At 48.0% G+C, this 20656-nt stretch overlaps 1 protein-coding gene across 9 annotated transcripts in view; it reads left to right on the top strand.

Moving 5' to 3' along the window:
- Positions 1–20656, top strand: part of PIGZ (phosphatidylinositol glycan anchor biosynthesis class Z) — a 100139-nt gene that overhangs the window by 51198 nt on the left and 28285 nt on the right. For 8 of the 9 annotated variants that reach the window (XM_050779166.1, XM_050779172.1, XM_050779168.1 and 5 more), the window contains one exon: positions 1532–1742. In XM_050779166.1, the coding sequence (XP_050635123.1) occupies positions 1532–1742 (211 nt within the window). Of the gene's footprint in view, positions 1–1531; positions 1743–20656 lie in introns of those variants that run through there. The other variant, XM_050779170.1, reaches the window with a different exon arrangement.

Raw genomic sequence — 20656 nt, 5'->3', positions numbered from 1 at the left:
GCCCCCTAAGTAGCCGGGACTACAGGGATGTACCACCACGCCTGGCAACATGATGAATTGTTGAAGCCAGCTTGCACTGTTTTTGTTGTTGTTGTTTGCAAACAACTAAATGTTTTATGCAAAAAGGAGTTAATATAGGGAATTAGCTGCTTACAAAACCTTTGGAAGTGCTGAGTGATCAAGCTGTAGGCTGAATCCCCAGGAATGACTCCCAGAACACTGCAAAACTGACCAGCGGAGCTACTGCTTCTGTCCCCTGTCAGGAAAGTGGGTAGGAGCTGGTGATCAGGATGGGACGGCAAGACCCAGATTTGTTGGATACCCTAGTCCTTCTTGCAAATGTCACATTGGGCAAATGTCATATTTAGACCCTGTATAAGTCAGGGTTCTCCAGAGAAACAGAAATAATAGGGAATTGGCTGTATCATTTACTATGAAAATTGGGTCATGCAATTATGGGGGCTGGTGAAGTCCCACAGTCTGACACCTGCAAGCTGGAGAACCAGGAAAGCTGGTGATTTAATTCAGTCTGGGTTGGGAGCCTTAGAAACAGAGGAGCCTGCAGTGTAACTCCCAGGCCTAGTCTGACTGCCCGAGAACCTGATTCGGGGAGGTGGGCTGTGGGGCACTGGTGTGAGACACAGAGTCTGAAGGCCCACGAACCAGGAGCACTGTTGTCTGAGGGCAGGAGAAGACAGCTATCCCGGCTGAAGAGAGCGCAGATTCACCCGTCCTCCACGTGTTTGTTTTATTCAGACCCTCAATGGGTTGGATCATGCCCACCCACGCTGGTGCAGCTGATCTTCTTCACTTAGTCTGTCAATTCAAAGGTTAATCTCAGCCGGGCGCAGTGGCTCACGCCTGTAATCCCAGGACTTTGGGAGGCCAAAGTGGGCAGATCATGAGGTCAGGAGTTCGAGACCAGCCTGACCAACACGGTGAAACCCCATCTCTACTAAAAATACAAAAATTAGCCGGGGGTGGTGGCACGTGCCTATAATCCCAGGTCCTCAGGAGGCTGAGGCAGAGAATCACTTGGACCCAGGAGGTGGAAGTTGCAGTGAGCCACTGTACTCCAGCCTGGGTGACAGAGCAAGACTTCATCTCAAAACAAACAAACAAACCAAAAAAGACAAACAAAGGCTAATCTCTTCCTGAAATACCCTTCTAGACACTGCTAGAAATAATGTTCTAGCAGCTATCTGGGTATCTCTTAGCCCAGTCAAGTGGACACATAAAATTAACCATCAGACTCCTTAGCAAATATGGTCAGCAAGTAACCGAGTTACTCACCAGAGGCCTCCGTTCCCATCTGTAAAACAGGGATACCGAGACCCACTGCCCCAGGCTGTGGAAAGGATTCAATGAAATATGCATGTCAAGTGCCTGGCAGTCAGTGGGCATTTAGTATAAAGTAGCTATTATTATTACTGTCATTTTTATTAAATGATAGATCCATTTTGAGTTTGTTCAGACAGTTGGATATATTGTAATTTACATCGTGATAACCAACAAGTGTTTTCCTCAACAGATGCAGATCTGTGGATCCAGCGTGGCATCTGTAGCAGCTGGGACATCATTCCAGGTTTTGGGCCCGGTGTGTTGGCAACAACTGGATCTGAAGATGGCAGTCAGGGCGCTTTGGGGTGGCCTCGGCCTGCTCCGAGTGCTGTGGTGTCTCCTTCCGCAGACGGGCTATGTGCACCCAGATGAGTTCTTCCAGTCACCTGAGGTGATGGCAGGTAAAACTCCACATGTGTGGCTGAGACAAGTTGCAGCAGAGAATGGTTGGGAAGCTGACGGGAGACTTTGCGGGGAGGGAGTAGCATGTCTGTGCAGATGAGTAGTAAATTCACAAGCAGAGCAGCAGCCTGTCTCTCTGGGCTAAGAACTTGGACGTGGGGACTTCATATCTCCTTCCCGAGTGGTGACACTGACCATCTGGGTGATGCTAAGAAACCACCAGTCTCTTTAACGTATGCCTGCTTGGACAAACCATACAGGTTATTGAGAATGAGAGAGAATGAGAGCTGTGTTGTTGGTGAGAATGAGAGCTGTGTTGGTGAGAATGAGAGCTGTGTTGGTGAGAATGAGAGCTGTGTTGTTGGTGAGAATGAGAGCTGTGTTGGTGAGAATGAGAGCTGTGTTGTTGGTGAGAATGAGAGCTGTGTTGTTGGTGAGAATGAGAGCTGTGTTGGTGAGAATGAGAGCTGTGTTGTTGGTGAGAATGAGAGCTGTGTTATTGGTGAGAATGAGAGCTGTGTTGTTGGTGAGAATGAGAGCTGTGTTGGTGAGAATGAGAGCTGTGTGTTGGTGAGAATGAGAGCTGTGTTGTTGGTGGAATGAGAGCTGTGTTGTTGGTGAGAATGAGAGCTGTGTTGGTGAGAATGAGAGCTGTGTTGTTGGTGAGAATGAGAGCTGTGTTGTTGGTGAGAATGAGAGCTGTGTTGTTGGGAATGAGAGCTGTGTTGTTGGTGAGAATGAGAGCTGTGTTGTTGGTGAGAATGAGAGCTGTGTTGGTGAGAATAAGAGCTGTGTTGTTGGTGAGAATGAGAGCTGTGTTGTTGGTGGGAATGAGAGCTGTGTTGTTGGTGGGAATGAGAGCTGTGTTGTTGGTGGGAATGAGAGCTGTGTTGTTGGTGGAATGAGAGCTGTGTTGTTGGTGGAATGAGAGCTGTGTTGGTGAGAATGAGAGCTGTGTTGTTGGTGAGAATGAGAGGTGTGTTGTTGGTGAGAATGAGAGCTGTGTTGTTGGTGAGAATGAGAGCTGTGTAGGTGGGATTGAGAGCTGTGTTGTTGGTGAGAATGAGAGCTGTGTTGTTGGTGGGAATGAGAGCTGTGTTGTTGGTGAGAATGAGAGCTGTGTGGTGGGAATGAGAGCTGTGTTGTTGGTGAGAATGAGAGCTGTGTTGTTGGTGAGAATGAGAGCTGTGTTGTTGGTGAGAATGAGAGCTGTGTTGTTGGTGGGAATGAGAGCTGTGTTGTTGGTGAGAATGAGAGCTGTGTGTGGGTGAGAATGAGAGTTGTGTTGGTGAGAATGAGAGCTGTGTTGTTGGTGAGAATGAGAGCTGTGTTGGTGAGAATGAGAGCTGTGTTGTTGGTGAGAATGAGAGCTGTGTTGTTGGTGAGAATGAGAGCTGTGTTGTTGGTGAGAATGAGAGCTGTGTGTTGGTGAGAATGAGAGCTGTGTTGTTGGTGAGAATGAGAGCTGTGTTGTTGGTGAGAATGAGAGCTGTGTGTTGGTGGGAATGAGAGCTGTGTTGTTGGTGAGAATGAGAGCTGTGTTGGTGGAATGAGAGCTGTGTTGTTGGTGAGAATGAGAGCTGTGTTGTTTGGTGAGAATGAGAGCTGTGTTGTTGGTGAGAATGAGAGCTGTGTTGGTGGGAATGAGAGCTGTGTTGGTGAGAATGAGAGCTGTGTTGGTGGGAATGAGAGCTGTGTTGTTGGTGAGAATGAGAGCTGTGTTGGTGGGAATGAGAGCTGTGTTGGTGAGAATGAGAGCTGTGTTGTTGGTGAGAATGAGAGCTGTGTTGTTGGTGAGAATGAGAGCTGTGTTGGTGAGAATGAGAGCTGTGTTGGTGGGAATGAGAGCTGTGTTGGTGAGAATGAGAGCTGTGTTGTTGGTGGGAATGAGAGCTGTGTTGGTGAGAATGAGAGCTGTGTTGTTGGTGAGAATGAGAGCTGTGTTGTTGGTGAGAATGAGAGCTGTGTTGTTGGTGGAATGAGAGCTGTGTTGCTGAGAATGAGAGCTGTGTTGGTGAGAATGAGAGCTGTGTTGTTGGTGAGAATGAGAGCTGTGTTGTTGGTGGGAATGAGAGCTATGTTGGTGGGAATGAGAGCTGTGTTGGTGAGAATGAGAGCTGTGTTGTTGGTGAGAATGAGAGCTGTGTCGGTGAGAATGAGAGCTGTGTCGGTGGAATGAGAGCTGTGTCGTTGGTGAGAATGAGAGCTGTGTTGTTGGTGAGAATGAGAGCTGTGTTGTTGGTGAGAATGAGAGCTGTGTTGGTGAGAATGAGAGCTGTGTTGTTGGTGAGAATGAGAGCTGTGTTGTTGGTGAGAATGAGAGCTGTGTTGGTGAGAATGAGAGCCGTGTTGTTGGTGAGAATGAGAGCTGTGTTGGTGAGAATGAGAGCTGTGTGTTGGTGAGAATGAGATCTGTGGTGTTGGTGGGAATGAGAGCTGTGTTGGTGAGAATGAGAGCTGTGTTGTTGGTGAGAATGAGAGCTGTGTTGTTGGTGGAATGAGAGCTGTGTCTGTGAGAATGAGAGCTGTGTTGGTGGAATGAGAGCTGTGTTGGTGGGAATGAGAGCTGTGTTGGTGAGAATGAGAGCTGTGTGTTGGTGAGAATGAGAGCTGTGTTGTTGGTGAGAATGAGAGCTGTGTTGGTGAGAATGAGAGCTGTGTTGGTGGAATGAGAGCTGTGTTGGTGAGAATGAGAGCTGTGTTGTTGGTGAGAATGAGAGCTGTGTTGGTGAGAATGAGAGCTGTGTTGTTGGTGAGAATGAGAGCTGTGTTGGTGAGAATGAGAGCTGTGTGTTGTTGAGAATGAGAGCTGTGTGGTGAGAATGAGAGCTGTGTTGGTGGGAATGAGAGCTGTGTTGGTGAGAATGAGAGCTGTGTTGTTGGTGAGAATGAGAGCTGTGTTGGTGAGAATGAGAGCTGTGTTGGTGGGAATGAGAGCTGTGTTGGTGAGAATGAGAGCTGTGTTGTTGGTGGGAATGAGAGCTGTGTTGTTGGTGAGAATGAGAGCTGTGTTGTTGGTGAGAATGAGAGCTGTGTTGTTGGTGAGAATGAGAGCTGTGTTGTTGGTGGGAATGAGAGCTGTGTTGGTGGGAATGAGAGCTGTGTTGGTGAGAATGAGAGCTGTGTTGTTGGTGGGAATGAGAGCTGTGTTGTTGGTGAGAATGAGAGCTGTGTTGGTGAGAATGAGAGCTGTATTGGTAAGAATGAGAGCTGTGTTGTTGGTGAGAATGAGAGCTTTGTTGGTGAGAATGAGAGCTGTGTTGTTGGTGAGAATGAGAGCTGTGTTGGTGGGAATGAGAGCTGTGTTGGTGGGAATGAGAGCTGTGTTGTTGGTGAGAATGAGAGCTGTGTTGTTGGTGGGAATGAGAGCTGTGTTGTTGGTGAGAATGAGAGCTGTGTTGGTGGGAATGAGAGCTGTGTTGTTGGTGAGAATGAGAGCTGTGTTGGTGGGAATGAGAGCTGTGTTGTTGGTGAGAATGAGAGCTGTGTTGTTGGTGGAATGAGAGCTGTGTTGTTGGTGGAATGAGAGCTGTGTTGTTGGTGAGAATGAGAGCTGTGTTGTTGGTGAGAATGAGAGCTGTGGTTGTTGGTGAGAATGAGAGCTGTGTTGTTGGTGAGAATGAGAGCTGTGTTGTTGGTGGGAATGAGAGCTGTGTGTTGGTGGTGAGAGAATGAGAGCTGTGTTGTTGGTGGAATGAGAGCTGTGTCGGTGAGAATGAGAGCTGAGAGCTGTTGTTGTTGTGAGAATGAGAGCTGTGTTGTTGGTGAGAATGAGAGCTGTGTGTTGGTGGGAATGAGAGCTGTGTTGGTGAGAATGAGAGCTGTGTTGTTGGTGGGAATGAGAGCTGTGTTGTTGGTGAGAATGAGAGCTGTGTTGGTGGGAATGAGAGCCGTTTTGTTGGTGAGAATGAGAGCTGTGTTGTTGGTGAGAATGAGAGCTGTGTGTTGGTGAGAATGAGAGCTTGTTGGTGAGAATGAGAGCTGTGTTGTTGGTGAGAATGAGAGCTGTGTGTTGTGGTGAGAGAATGAGAGCTGTGTTGTTGGTGAGAATGAGAGCTGTGTTGGTGGGAATGAGAGCTGTGTTGTTGGTGAGAATGAGAGCTGTGTTGGTGGGAATGAGAGCTGTGTTGTTGGTGAGAATGAGAGCTGTGTTGGTGGGAATGAGAGCTGTGTTGTTGGTGAGAATGAGAGCTGTGTTGTTGGTGAGAATGAGAGCTGTGTTGTTGGTGAGAATGAGAGCTGTGTTGTTGGTCAGAATGAGAGCTGTGTTGGTGAGAATGAGAGCTGTGTTGTTGGTGAGAATGAGAGCTGTGTTGGTGAGAATGAGAGCTGTGTTGTTGGTGAGAATGAGAGCTGTGTTGTTGGTGGGAATGAGAGCTGTGTTGTTGGTGGGAATGAGAGCTGTGTTGTTGGTGAGAATGAGAGCTGTGTTGGTGAGAATGAGAGCTGTGTTGTTGGTGAGAATGAGAGCTGTGTTGTTGGTGAGAATGAGAGCTGTGTTGGTGGGAATGAGAGCTGTGTTGGTGAGAATGAGAGCTGTGTTGTTGGGAATGAGAGCTGTGTTGTTGGTGGGAATGAGAGCTGTGTTGGTGAGAATGAGAGCTGTGTTGTTGGTGAGAATGAGAGCTGTGTTGGTGAGAATGAGAGCTGTGGTGTTGGTGAGAATGAGAGCTGTGTTGTTGGTGAGAATGAGAGCTGTGTTGTTGGTGAGAATGAGAGCTGTGTTGTTGGTGGGAATGAGAGCTGTGTTGTTGGTGAGAATGAGAGCTGTGTTGTTGGTGAGAATGAGAGCTGTGTGTTGGTGGGAATGAGAGCTGTGTTGTTGGTGAGAATGAGAGCTGTGTTGTTGGTGGAATGAGAGCTGTGTTGTTGGTGGAATGAGAGCTGTGTTGGTGGGAATGAGAGCTGTGTCGGTGAGAATGAGAGCTGTGTTGTTGGTGAGAATGAGAGCTGTGTTGTTGGTGAGAATGAGAGCTGTGTTGTGTTGGTGGGAATGAGAGCTGTGTTGGTGGGAATGAGAGCTGTGTTGGTGAGAATGAGAGCTGTGTCGTTGGTGAGAATGAGAGCTGTGTTGGTGGGAATGAGAGCTGTGTTGTTGGTGAGAATGAGAGCTGTGTTGTTGGTGAGAATGAGAGCTGTGTTGGTGAGAATGAGAGCTGTGTTGTTGGTGAGAATGAGAGCTGTGTTGGTGAGAATGAGAGCTGTGTTGTTGGTGAGAATGAGAGCTGTGTTGTTGGTGAGAATGAGAGCTGTGTTGGTGGGAATGAGAGCTGTGGTGTTGGTGGGAATGAGAGCTGTGTTGGTGAGAATGAGAGCTGTGTGTTGGTGAGAATGAGAGCTGTGTTGTTGCGAATGAGAGCTGTGTTGGTGAGAATGAGAGCTGTGTTGGTGGGAATGAGAGCTGTGTTGTTGGTGAGAATGAGAGCTGTGTTGGTGGAATGAGAGCTGTGTTGTTCGTGAGAATGAGAGCTGTGTTATTGGTGAGAATGAGAGCTGTGTTGTTGGTGAGAATGAGAGCTGTGTTGTTGTGAGAATGAGAGCTGTGTTGGTGAGAATGAGAGCTGTGTTGGTGAGAATGAGAGCTGTGTTGTTGGTGAGAATGAGAGCTGTGTTGGTGAGAATGAGAGCTGTGTTGTTGGTGAGAATGAGAGCTGTGTTGTTGGTGAGAATGAGAGCTGTGTTGTTGGTGAGAATGAGAGCTGTGTTGGTGAGAATGAGAGCTGTGTTGTTGGTGAGAATGAGAGGTGTGTTGTTGGTGAGAATGAGAGCAGTGTTGGTGAGAATGAGATCTGTGGTGTTGGTGGGGAATGAGAGCTGTGTTGTTGGTGAGAATGAGAGCTGTGTTGGTGAGAATGAGAGCTGTGTTGTTGGTGAGAATGAGAGCTGTGTTGTTGGTGAGAATGAGTACTGTGTTGGTGGAGAATGAGAGCTGTGTTGTTGGTGAGAATGAGAGCTGTGTTATTGGTGAGAATGAGAGCTGTGTTGTTGGTGAGAATGAGAGCTGTGTTGGTGAGAATGAGAGCTGTGTTGGTGAGAATGAGAGCTGTGTTGTTGCTGAGAGAATGAGAGCTGTGTGTTGGTGAGAATGAGAGCTGTGTTGGTGAGAATGAGAGCTGTGTTGTTGGTGAGAATGAGAGCTGTGTGTTGGTGAGAATGAGAGCTGTGTTGTTGGGAAGGAGAGCTGTGTTGTTGGGAATGAGAGCTGTGTTGTTGGTGAGAATGAGAGCTGTGTTGGTGAGAATGAGAGCTGTGTTGTTGGTGAGAATGAGAGCTGTGTTGTTGGTGGAATCAGAGCTGTGTTGTTGGTGGGAATGAGAGCTGTGTTGGTGAGAATGAGAGCTGTGTTGTTGGTTAGAATGAGAGCTGTGTGTTGGTGAGAAAGGAGAGCTGTGTTGGTGAGAATGAGAGCTGTGTTGTTGGTGAGAATGAGAGCTGTGTTGTTGGTGAGAATGAGAGCTGTGTTGGTGGGAATGAGAGCTGTGTTGGTGAGAATGAGAGCTGTGTTGGTGGGAATGAGAGCTGTGTTGTTGGTGAGAATGAGAGCTGTGTTGGTGGGAATGAGAGCTGTGTTGGTGAGAATGAGAGCTGTGTTGGTGGGAAGGAGAGCTGTGTTGTTGGTGAGAATGAGAGCTGTGTTGTTGGTGAGAATGAGAGCTGTGTTGTTGGTGAGAATGAGAGCTGTGTTGGTGGGATTGAGAGCTGTGTTTTTGGTGAGAATGAGAGCTGTGGTGTTGGTGGAATGAGAGCTGTGTTGTTGGTGAGAATGAGAGCTGTGTTGGTAGGAATGAGAGCTGTGTTGTTGGTGGAATGAGAGCTGTGTTGTTGGTGAGAATGAGAGCTGTGGTGGTGGGAATGAGAGCTGTGTTGTTGGTGAGAATGAGAGCTGTGTTGTTGGTGAGAATGAGAGCTGTGTTGTTGGTGAGAATGAGAGCTGTGTTGGTGGGAATGAGAGCTGTGTTGGTGAGAATGAGAGCTGTGTTGGTGGGAATGAGAGCTGTGTTGTTGGTGAGAATGAGAGCTGTGTTGGTGAGAATGAGAGCTGTGTTGTTGGTGAGAATGACAGCTGTGTTGTTGGTGAGAATGAGAGCTGTGTTGTTGGTGAGAATGAGAGCTGTGTTGGTGGGAATGAGAGCTGTGTTGGTGAGAATGAGAGCTGTGTTGGTGGGAATGAGAGCTGTGTTGTTGGTGGGAATGAGAGCTGTGTTGGTGAGAATGAGAGCTGTGTTGGTGAGAATGAGAGCTGTGTTGTTGGTGAGAATGAGAGCTGTGTTGTTGGGAAGGAGAGCTGTGTTGTTGGGAATGAGAGCTGTGTTGTTGGTGAGAATGAGAGCTGTGTTGGTGAGAATGAGAGCTATGTTGTTGGTGAGAATGAAAGCTGTGTTGTTGGTGGGAATGAGAGCTGTGTTGTTGGTGGGAATGAGAGCTGTGTTGTTGAGAATGAGAGCTGTGTTGTTGGTGAGAATGAGAGCTGTGTTGTTGGTGAGAATGAGAGAGCTGTGTTGGTGAGAATGAGAGCTGTGTTGGTGAGAATGAGAGCTGTGTTGTTGGTGAGAATGAGAGCTGTGTTGTTGGTGAGAATGAGAGCTGTGTTGGTGAGAATGAGAGCTGTGTTGGTGAGAATGAGAGCTCTGTTGTTGGTGAGAATGAGAGCTGTGTTGTTGCTGGGAATGAGAGCTGTGTTGGTGAGAATGAGAGCTGCGTTGGTGAGAATGAGAGCTGTGCTGTTGGTGAGAATGAGAGCTGTGTTGTTGGTGAGAATGAGAGCTGTGTTGTTGGGAAGGAGAGCTGTGTTGTTGGGAATGAGAGCTGTGTTGTTGGTGAGAATGAGAGCTGTGTTGGTGAGAATGAGAGCTGTGTTGTTGGTGAGAATGAAAGCTGTGTTGTTGGTGGGAATGAGAGCTGTGTTGTTGGTGGAATGAGAGCTGTGTTGGTGAGAATGAGAGCTGTGTTGTTCGTGAGAATGAGAGCTGTGTTGTGGGTGAGAAGGAGAGCTGTGTTCGTGAGAATGAGAGCTGTGTTGTTGGTGAGAATGAGAGCTGTGTTGTTGGTGAGAATGAGAGCTGTGTTGGTGGGAATGAGAGCTGTGTTGGTGAGAATGAGAGCTGTGTTGTTGGGGAATGAGAGCTGTGTTGTTGGTGAGAATGAGAGCTGTGTTGGAGGGAATGAGAGCTGTGTTGGTGAGAATGAGAGCTGTGTTGGTGGGAAGGAGAGCTGTGTTGTTGGTGAGAATGAGAGCTGTGTTGTTGGTGAGAATGAGAGCTGTGTTGTTGGTGAGAATGAGAGCTGTGTTGGTGGGATTGAGAGCTGTGTTTTTGGTGAGAATGAGAGCTGTGGTGTTGGTGGGAATGAGAGCTGTGTTGTTGGTGAGAATGAGAGCTGTGTTGGTAGGAATGAGAGCTGTGTTGTTGGTGGGAATGAGAGCTGTGTTGTTGGTGAGAATGAGAGCTGTGGTGGTGGGAATGAGAGCTGTGTTGTTGGTGAGAATGAGAGCTGTGTTGTTGGTGAGAATGAGAGCTGTGTTGGTGGGAATGAGAGCTGTGTTGGTGAGAATGAGAGCTGTGTTGGTGGGAATGAGAGCTGTGTTGTTGGTGAGAATGAGAGCTGTGTTGGTGAGAATGAGAGCTGTGTTGTTGGTGAGAATGACAGCTGTGTTGTTGGTGAGAATGAGAGCTGTGTTGTTGGTGAGAATGAGAGCTGTGTTGGTGGGAATGAGAGCTGTGTTGGTGAGAATGAGAGCTGTGTTGGTGGGAATGAGAGCTGTGTTGTTGGTGAGAATGAGAGCTGTGTTGGTGAGAATGAGAGCTGTGTTGGTGAGAATGAGAGCTGTGTTGTTGGTGAGAATGAGAGCTGTGTTGTTGGTGAGAATGAGAGCTGTGTTGGTGAGAATGAGAGCTGTGTTGTTGGTGAGAATGAGAGCTGTGTTGGTGAGAATGAGAGCTGTGTTGTTGGTGGGAATGAGAGCTGTGTTGGTGAGAATGAGAGCTGTGTTGTTGGTGAGAATGAGAGCTGTGTTGTTGGTGAGAATGAGAGCTGTGTTGTTGGGAATGAGAGCTGTGTTGGTGAGAATGAGAGCTGTGTTGGTGAGAATGAGAGCTGTGTTGTTGGTGAGAATGAGAGCTGTGTTGTTGGTGGGAATGAGAGCTATGTTGGTGGGAATGAGAGCTCTGTTGGTGGGAATGAGAGCTGTGTTGTTTGTGGGAATGAGAGCTGTGTCGGTGAGAATGAGAGCTGTGTCGGTGGGAATGAGAGCTGTGTCGGTGGGAATGAGAGCTGTGTCGTTGGTGAGAATGAGAGCTGTGTTGTTGGTGAGAATGAGAGCTGTGTTGTTGGTGAGAATGAGAGCTGTGGTGTTGGTGGGAATGAGAGCTGTGTTGGTGAGAATGAGAGCTGTGTTGGTGAGAATGAGAGTTGTGTTGGTGAGAATGAGAGCTGTGTTGTTGGTGAGAATGACAGCTGTGTTGTTGGTGAGAATGAGAGCTGTGTTGTTGGTGAGAATGAGAGCTGTGATGGTGGGAATGAGAGCTGTGTTGGTGAGAATGAGAGCTGTGTTGGTGGGAATGAGAGCTGTGTTGTTGGTGAGAATGAGAGCTGTGTTGGTGAGAAATGAGAGCTGTGTTGGTGGGAATGAGAGCTGTGTTGTTGGTGAGAATGAGATCTGTGGTGTTGGTGGGAATGAGAGCTGTGTTGGTGAGAATGAGAGCTGTGTTGTTGGTGAGAATGAGAGCTGTGTTGGTGGGAATGAGAGCTGTGTCTGTGAGAATGAGAGCTGTGTTGGTGGGAATGAGAGCTGTGTTGGTGGGAATGAGAGCTGTGTTGGTGAGAATGAGAGCTGTAGTGTTGGTGGGAATGAGAGCTGTGTTGTTGGTGAGAATGAGAGCTGTGTTGGTGAGAATGAGACCTGTGTTGGTGGGAATGAGAGCTGTGTTGGTGAGAATGAGAGCTGTGTTGTTGGTGAGAATGAGACCTGTGTTGGTGGGAATGAGAGCTGTGTCTGTGAGAATGAGAGCTGTGTTGGTGGGAATGAGAGCTGTGTTGGTGGGAATGAGAGCTGTGTTGGTGAGAATGAGAGCTGTAGTGTTGGTGGGAATGAGAGCTGTGTTGTTGGTGAGAATGAGAGCTGTGTTGGTGAGAATGAGACCTGTGTTGGTGGGAATGAGAGCTGTGTTGGTGAGAATGAGAGCTGTGTTGTTGGTGAGAATGAGAGCTGTGTTGGTGAGAATGAGAGCTGTGTTGTTGGTGAGAATGAGAGCTATGTTGGTGAGAATGAGAGCTGTGGTGTTGTTGAGAATGAGAGCTATGTCGGTGAGAATGAGAGCTGTGTCGGTGGGAATGAGAGCTGTGTTGGTGAGAATGAGAGCTGTGTTGTTGGTGAGAGGAGAGCTGTGTTGGTGAGAATGAGAGCTGTGTTGGTGGGAATGAGAGTTGTGTTGGTTAGAATGAGAGCTGTGTTGTTGGTGGGAATGAGAGCTGTGTTGTTGGTGAGAATGAGAGCTGTGTTGTTGGTGGGAATGAGAGCTGTGTTGTTGGTGAGAATGAGAGCTGTGTTGTTGGTGGGAATGAGAGCTGTGGTGTTGGTGGGAATGAGAGCTGTGTTGGTGAGAATGAGAGCTGTGTTGGTGAGAATGAGAGTTGTGTTGGTGAGAATGAGAGCTGTGTTGTTGGTGAGAATGAGAGCTGTCTTCGTGAGAATGAGAGTTGTGTTGGTGAGAATGAGAGCTGTGTTGTTGTTGAGAATGAGAGCTGTGTTGGTGAGAATGAGAGCTGTGTTGTTGGTGAGAATGAGAGCTGTGTTGTTGGTGAGAATGGGAGCTGTGTTGTTGGTGAGAATGAGAGCTGTGTTGGTGAGAATGAGAGCTGTGTTGGTGAGAATGAGAGCTGTGTTGTTGGTGAAAATGAGAGCTGTGTTGGTGAGAATGAGAGCTGTGTTGTTGGTGAGAATGAGAGCTGTGTTGGTGAGAATGAGAGCTGTGTTGTTGGTGAGAATGAGAGCTGTGTTGTTGGTGAGAATGAGTACTGTGTTGGTGAGAATGAGAGCTGTGTTGTTGGTGAGAATGAGAGCTGTGTTATTGGTGAGAATGAGAGCTGTGTTGTTGGTGAGAATGAGAGCTGTGTTGGTGAGAATGAGAGCTGTGTTGGTGAGAATGAGAGCTCTGTTGTTGGTGAGAATGAGAGCTGTGTTGTTGCTGGGAATGAGAGCTGTGTTGGTGAGAATGAGAGCTGTGTTGGTGAGAATGAGAGCTGTGTTGTTGGTGAGAATGAGAGCTGTGTTGTTGGTGAGAATGAGAGCTGTGTTGTTGGGAAGGAGAGCTGTGTTGTTGGGAATGAGAGCTGTGTTGTTGGTGAGAATGAGAGCTGTGTTGGTGAGAATGAGAGCTGTGTTGTTGGTGAAAATGAGAGCTGTGTTGTTGGTGGGAATGAGAGCTGTGTTGTTGGTGGGAATGAGAGCTGTGTTGGTGAGAATGAGAGCTGTGTTGTTGGTGAGAATGAGAGCTGTGTTGTTGGTGAGAAGGAGAGCTGTGTTGGTGAGAATGAGAGCTGTGTTGTTGGTGAGAATGAGAGCTGTGTTGGTGAGAATGAGAGCTGTGTTGGTGGGAATGAGAGCTGTGTTGGTGAGAATGAGAGCTGTGTTGGTGGGAATGAGAGCTGTGATGTTGGTGAGAATGAGAGCTGTGTTGGTGGGAATGAGAGCTGTGTTGGTGAGAATGAGAGCTGTGTTGGTGGGAAGGAGAGCTGTGTTGTTGGTGAGAATGAGAGCTGTGTTGTTGGTGAGAATGAGAGCTGTGTTGTTGGTGAGAATGAGAGCTGTGTTGGTGGGATTGAGAGCTGTGTTTTTGGTGAGAATGAGAGCTGTGGTGTTGGTGGGAATGAGAGCTGTGTTGTTGGTGAGAATGAGAGCTGTGTTGGTAGGAATGAGAGCTGTGTTGTTGGTGGGAATGAGAGCTGTGTTGTTGGTGAGAATGAGAGCTGTGGTGGTGGGAATGAGAGCTGTGTTGTTGGTGAGAATGAGAGCTGTGTTGTTGGTGAGAATGAGAGCTGTGTTGTTGGTGAGAATGAGAGCTGTGTTGGTGGGAATGAGAGCTGTGTTGGTGAGAATGAGAGCTGTGTTGGTGAGAATGAGAGCTGTGTTGTTGGTGAGAATGAGAGCTGTGTTGGTGAGAATGAGAGCTGTATTGTTGGTGAGAATGACAGCTGTGTTGTTGGTGAGAATGAGAGCTGTGTTGTTGGTGAGAATGAGAGCTGTGTTGGTGGGAATGAGAGCTTTGTTGGTGAGAATGAGAGCTGTGTTGGTGGGAATGAGAGCTGTGTTGTTGGTGAGAATGAGAGCTGTGTTGGTGAGAATGAGAGCTGTGTTGGTGAGAATGAGAGCTGTGTTGTGGTGAGAATGAGAGCTGTGTTGTTGGTGAGAATGACAGCTGTGTTGGTGAGAATGAGAGCTGTGGTGTTGGTGAGAATGAGAGCTGTGTTGTTGAGAATGAGAGCTGTGTTGTTGGTGGGAATGAGAGCTGTGTTGGTGAGAATGAGAGCTGTGTTGTTGGTGAGAATGAGAGCTGTGTTGTTGGTGAGAATGAGAGCTGTGTTGGTGGGAATGAGAGCTGTGTTGGTGAGAATGAGAGCTGTGTTGGTGAGAATGAGAGCTGTGTTGTTGGTGAGAATGAGAGCTGTGTTGTTGGTGGGAATGAGAGCTATGTTGGTGGGAATGAGAGCTGTGTTGGTGGGAATGAGAGCTGTGTTGTTGGTGGGAATGAGAGCTGTGTCGGTCGGAATGAGAGCTGTGTCGGTGGGAATGAGAGCTGTGTCGGTGAGAATGAGAGCTGTGTCGTTGGTGAGAATGAGAGCTGTGTTGTTGGTGAGAATGAGAGCTGTGTTGGTGGGAATGAGAGCCGTGTTGTTGGTGAGAATGAGAGCTGTGTTCTTGGTGAGAATGAGAGCTGTGTTGGTGAGAATGAGAGCTGTGTTGTTGGTGAGAATGAGAGCTGTGTTGTTTATGAGAATGAGAGCTGTGTTGGTGAGAATGAGAGCCGTGTTGTTGGTGAGAATGAGAGCTGTGTTGTTGGTGAGAATGAGAGCAGTGTTGGTGAGAATGAGATCTCTGGTGTTGGTGGGAATGAGAGCTGTGTTGGTGAGAATGAGAGCTGTGTTGTTGGTGAGAATGAGAGCTGTGTTGGTGGGAATGAGAGCTGTGTCTGTGAGAATGAGAGCTGTGTTGGTGGGAATGAGAGCTGTGTTGGTGGGAATGAGAGCTGTGTTGGTGAGAATGAGAGCTGTAGTGTTGGTGGGAATGAGAGCTGTGTTGTTGGTGAGAATGAGAGCTGTGATGGTGAGAATGAGACCTGTGTTGGTGGGAATGAGAGCTGTGTTGGTGAGAATGAGAGCTGTGTTGTTGGTGAGAATGAGAGCTGTGTTGGTGAGAATGAGAGCTGTGTTGGTGAGAATGAGAGCTATGTTGGTGAGAATGAGAGCTGTGGTGTTGTTGAGAATGAGAGCTATGTCGGTGAGAATGAGAGCTGTGTCGGTGGGAATGAGAGCTGTGTTGGTGAGAATGAGAGCTGTGTTGTTGGTGAGAATGAGAGCTGTGTTGGTGAGAATGAGAGCTGTGTTGGTGGGAATGAGAGCTGTGTTGGTTAGAATGAGAGCTGTGTTGTTGGGGGGAATGAGAGCTGTGTTGTTGGTGAGAATGAGAGCTGTGGTGTTGGTGGGAATGAGAGCTGTGTTGTTGGTGAGAATGAGAGCTGTGTTGTTGGTGGGAATGAGAGCTGTGTTGGTGGGAATGAGAGCTGTGTTGGTGAGAATGAGAGCTGTGTTGTTGGTGAGAATGAGAGCTGTGTTGTTGGTGAGAATGAGAGCTGTGTTGGTGAGAATGAGAGCTGTGTTGGTGAGAATGAGAGCTGTGTTGTTGGTGAGAATGAGAGCTGTGTTGGTGGGAATGAGAGCTGTGTTGGTGAGAATGAGAGCTGTGTTGTTGGTGAGAATGAGAGCTGTGTTGTTGGTGAGAATGAGAGCTGTGTTGGTGGGAATGACAGCTGTGTTGTTGATGAGAATGAGAGCTGTGTTGGTCGGAATGAGAGCTGTGTTGTTGGTGAGAATGAGAGCTGTGTTGTTGGTGGGAATGAGAGCTGTGTTGTTGGTGAGAATGAGACCTGTGGTGTTGGTGGGAATGAGAGATGTGTTGTTGGTGGGAATGAGAGCTGTGTTGGTGGGAATGAGAGCTGTGTCGGTGAGAATGAGAGCTGTGTTGTTGGTGAGAATGAGAGCTGTGTCGGTGAGAATGAGAGCTGTGTCGGTGGGAATGAGAACTGTGTCGGTGAGAATGAGAGCTGTGTCGTTGGTGGGAATGAGAGCTGTGTTGTTGGTGAGAATGAGAGCTGTGTTGGTGGGAATGAGAGCCGTTTTGTTGGTGAGAATGTGAGCTCTGTTGTTGGTGAGAATGAGAGCTGTGTCGTTGGTGAGAATGAGAGCTGTGTTGTTGGTGAGAATGAGAGCTGTGTTGGTGAGAATGAGAGCTGTGTTGTTGGTGAGAATGAGAGCTGTGTTGGTGGGAATGAGAGCTGTGTTGTTGGTGAGAATGAGAGCTGTGTTGGGTGGGAATGAGAGCTGTGTTGTTGGTGGGAATGAGAGCTGTGTTGGTGAGAATGAGAGCTGTGTTGTTGGTGAGAATGAGAGCTCTGTTGTTGGTGAGAATGAGAGCTGTGTTGGTGGGATTGAGAGCTGTGTTGGTGAGAATGAGAGCTTTGGTGTTGGTGTGAATGAGAGCTGTGTTGTTGGTGAGAATGAGAGCTGTGTTGGTGGGAATGAGAGCTGTGTTGGTGGGAATGAGAGCTGTGTTGTTGGTGAGAATGAGAGCTGTGTTGGTGAGAATGAGAGCTGTGTTGTTGGTGAGAATGAGAGCTCTGTTGTTGGTGAGAATGAGAGCTGTGTTGGTGGGAATGAGAGCTGTGTTGGTGAGAATGAGAGCTGTGTTGGTGGGAATGAGAGCTGTGTTGTTGGTGGGAATGAGAGCTGTGTTGGTGGGAAGGAGAGCTGTGTTGTTGGTGAGAATGAGAGCTGTGTTGGTGAGAATGAGAGCTGTGTTGTTGGTGAGAATGAGAGCTGTGGTGTTGGTGGGAATGAGAGCTGTGTTGTTGGTGAGAATGAGAGCTGTGGTGTTGGTGGGAATGAGAGCTGTGTTGTTGGTGAGAATGAGAGCTGTGTTGTTGGTGAGAATGAGAGCTGTGGTGTTGGTGGGAATGAGAGCTGTGTTGTTGGTGAGAATGAGAGCTGTGTTGTTGGTGGGAATGAGAGCTGTGTTGTTGGTGGGAATGAGAGCTGTGTTGCTGGGAATGAGAGCTGTGTCGGTGAGAATGAGAGCTGTGTTGTTGGTGAGAATGACAGCTGTGTCGGTGAGAATGAGAGCTGTGTTGTTGGTGGGAATGAGAGCTGTGTCGGTGGGAATGAGAGCTGTGTCGGTGAGAATGAGAGCTGTGTCGTTGGTGAGAATGAGAGCTGTGTTGGTGGGAATGAGAGTCGTGTTGTTGGTGAGAATGTGAGCTGTGTTGTTGGTGAGAATGAGAGCTGTGTTGGTGAGACTGAGAGCTGTGTTGTTGGTGAGAATGAGAGCTGTGTTGTTGGTGAGAATGAGAGCTGTGTTGGTGGGAATGAGAGCTCTGGTGTTGGTGGGAATGAGAGCTGTGTTGGTGAGAATGAGAGCTGTGGTGTTGGTGAGAATGAGAGCTGTGTTGTTGGGAATCAGAGCTGTGTTGGTGAGAATGAGAGCTGTGTTGGTGGGAATGAGAGCTGTGTTCGTGGGAATGAGAGCTGTGTTGGTGAGAATGAGAGCTGTGGTGTTGGTGGGAATGAGAGCTGTGGTGTTGGTGAGAATGAGAGCTGTGTTGGTGAGAATGAGAGCTGTGTTGTTGGTGAGAATGAGAGCTATGTTGGTGAGAATGAGAGCTGTGATGTTGTTGAGAATGAGAGCTATGTCGGTGAGAATGAGAGCTGTGTCGGTGGGAATGAGAGCTGTGTTGGTGAGAATGAGAGCTGTGTTGTTGGTGAGAGGAGAGCTGTGTTGGTGAGAATGAGAGCTGTGTTGGTGGGAATGAGAGTTGTGTTGGTTAGAATGAGAGCTGTGTTGTTGGTGGGAATGAGAGCTGTGTTGTTGGTGAGAATGAGAGCTGTGTTGTTGGTGGGAATGAGAGCTGTGTTGTTGGTGAGAATGAGAGCTGTGTTGTTGGTGGGAATGAGAGCTGTGGTGTTGGTGGGAATGAGAGCTGTGTTGGTGAGAATGAGAGCTGTGTTGGTGAGAATGAGAGTTGTGTTGGTGAGAATGAGAGCTGTGTTGTTGGTGAGAATGAGAGCTGTCTTGGTGAGAATGAGAGTTGTGTTGGTGAGAATGAGAGCTGTGTTGTTGTTGAGAATGAGAGCTGTGTTGGTGAGAATGAGAGCTGTGTTGTTGGTGAGAATGAGAGCTGTGTTGTTGGTGAGAATGGGAGCTGTGTTGTTGGTGAGAATGAGAGCTGTGTTGGTGAGAATGAGAGCTGTGTTGGTGAGAATGAGAGCTGTGTTGTTGGTGAAAATGAGAGCTGTGTTGGTGAGAATGAGAGCTGTGTTGTTGGTGAGAATGAGAGCTGTGTTGGTGAGAATGAGAGCTGTGTTGTTGGTGAGAATGAGAGCTGTGTTGTTGGTGAGAATGGGTACTGTGTTGGTGAGAATGAGAGCTGTGTTGTTGGTGAGAATGAGAGCTGTGTTATTGGTGAGAATGAGAGCTGTGTTGTTGGTGAGAATGAGAGCTGTGTTGGTGAGAATGAGAGCTGTGTTGGTGAGAATGAGAGCTCTGTTGTTGGTGAGAATGAGAGCTGTGTTGTTGCTGGGAATGAGAGCTGTGTTGGTGAGAATGAGAGCTGTGTTTGTGAGAATGAGAGCTGTGTTCTTGGTGAGAATGAGAGCTGTGTTGTTGGTGAGAATGAGAGCTGTGTTGTTGGGAAGGAGAGCTGTGTTGTTGGGAATGAGAGCTGTGTTGTTGGTGAGAATGAGAGCTGTGTTGGTGAGAATGAGAGCTGTGTTGTTGGTGAGAATGAGAGCTGTGTTGTTGGTGGGAATGAGAGCTGTGTTGTTGGTGGGAATGAGAGCTGTGTTGGTGAGAATGAGAGCTGTGTTGTTGGTTAGAATGAGAGCTGTGTTGTTGGTGAGAAGGAGAGCTGTGTTGGTGAGAATGAGAGCTGTGTTGTTGGTGAGAATGAGAGCTGTGTTGTTGGTGAGAATGAGAGCTGTGTTGGTGATAATGAGAGCTGTGTTGGTGAGAATGAGAGCTGTGTTGGTGGGAATGAGAGCTGTGTTGTTGGTGAGAATGAGAGCTGTGTTGGTGGGAATGAGAGCTGTGTTGGTGAGAATGAGAGCTGTGTTGGTGGGAAGGAGAGCTGTGTTGTTGGTGAGAATGAGAGCTGTGTTGTTGGTGAGAATGAGAGCTGTGTTGTTGGTGAGAATGAGAGCTGTGTTGGTGGGATTGAGAGCTGTGTTTTTGGTGAGAATGAGAGCTGTGGTGTTGGTGGGAATGAGAGCTGTGTTGTTGGTGAGAATGAGAGCTGTGTTGGTAGGAATGAGAGCTGTGTTGTTGGTGGGAATGAGAGCTGTGTTGTTGGTGAGAATGAGAGCTGTGGTGGTGGGAATGAGAGCTGTGTTGTTGGTGAGAATGAGAGCTGTGTTGTTGGTGAGAATGAGAGCTGTGTTGTTGGTGAGAATGAGAGCTGTGTTGGTGGGAATGAGAGCTGTGTTGCTGAGAATGAGAGCTGTGTTGGTGGGAATGAGAGCTGTGTTGTTGGTGAGAATGAGAGCTGTGTTGGTGAGAATGAGAGCTGTGTTGTTGGTGAGAATGACAGCTGTGTTGTTGGTGAGAATGAGAGCTGTGTTGTTGGTGAGAATGAGAGCTGTGTTGGTGGGAATGAGAGCTTTGTTGGTGAGAATGAGAGCTGTGTTGGTGGGAATGAGAGCTGTGTTGTTCGTGAGAATGAGAGCTGTGTTGGTGAGAATGAGAGCTGTGTTGGTGAGAATGAGAGCTGTGTTGTTGGTGAGAATGAGAGCTGTGTTGTTGGTGAGAATGACAGCTGTGTTGGTGAGAATGAGAGCTGTGGTGTTGGTGAGAATGAGAGCTGTGTTGTTGAGAATGAGAGCTGTGTTGTTGGTGGGAATGAGAGCTGTGTTGGTGCGAATGAGAGCTGTGTTGTTGGTGAGAATGAGAGCTGTGTTGTTGGTGAGAATGAGAGCTGTGTTGTTGGGAATGAGAGCTGTGTTGGTGAGAATGAGAGCTGTGTTGGTGAGAATGAGAGCTGTGTTGTTGGTGAGAATGAGAGCTGTGTTGTTGGTGAGAATGAGAGCTGTGTTGGTGAGAATGAGAGCTGTGTTGTTGGTGAGAATGAGAGCTGTGTTGTTGGTGAGAATGAGAGCTGTGTTGGTGGGAATGAGAGCTCTGGTGTTGGTGGGAATGAGAGCTGTGTTGGTGAGAATGAGAGCTGTGGTGTTGGTGAGAATGAGAGCTGTGTTGTTGGGAATCAGAGCTGTGTTGGTGAGAATGAGAGCTGTGTTGGTGGGAATGAGAGCTGTGTTCGTGGGAATGAGAGCTGTGTTGGTGAGAATGAGAGCTGTGGTGTTGGTGGGAATGAGAGCTGTGGTGTTGGTGAGAATGAGAGCTGTGTTGGTGAGAATGAGAGCTGTGTTGTTGGTGAGAATGAGAGCTATGTTGGTGAGAATGAGAGCTGTGGTGTTGTTGAGAATGAGAGCTATGTCGGTGAGAATGAGAGCTGTGTCGGTGGGAATGAGAGCTGTGTTGGTGAGAATGAGAGCTGTGTTGTTGGTGAGAGGAGAGCTGTGTTGGTGAGAATGAGAGCTGTGTTGGTGGGAATGAGAGTTGTGTTGGTTAGAATGAGAGCTGTGTTGTTGGTGGGAA

Source organism: Macaca thibetana, chromosome 2, assembly GCF_024542745.1.
Source record: "Macaca thibetana thibetana isolate TM-01 chromosome 2, ASM2454274v1, whole genome shotgun sequence".
Taxonomy (NCBI): Eukaryota; Metazoa; Chordata; class Mammalia; order Primates; family Cercopithecidae; genus Macaca; species Macaca thibetana.
Note: the sequence above shows the minus strand (reverse complement) of the source record. Positions and strands in the feature narration are given on the sequence as shown.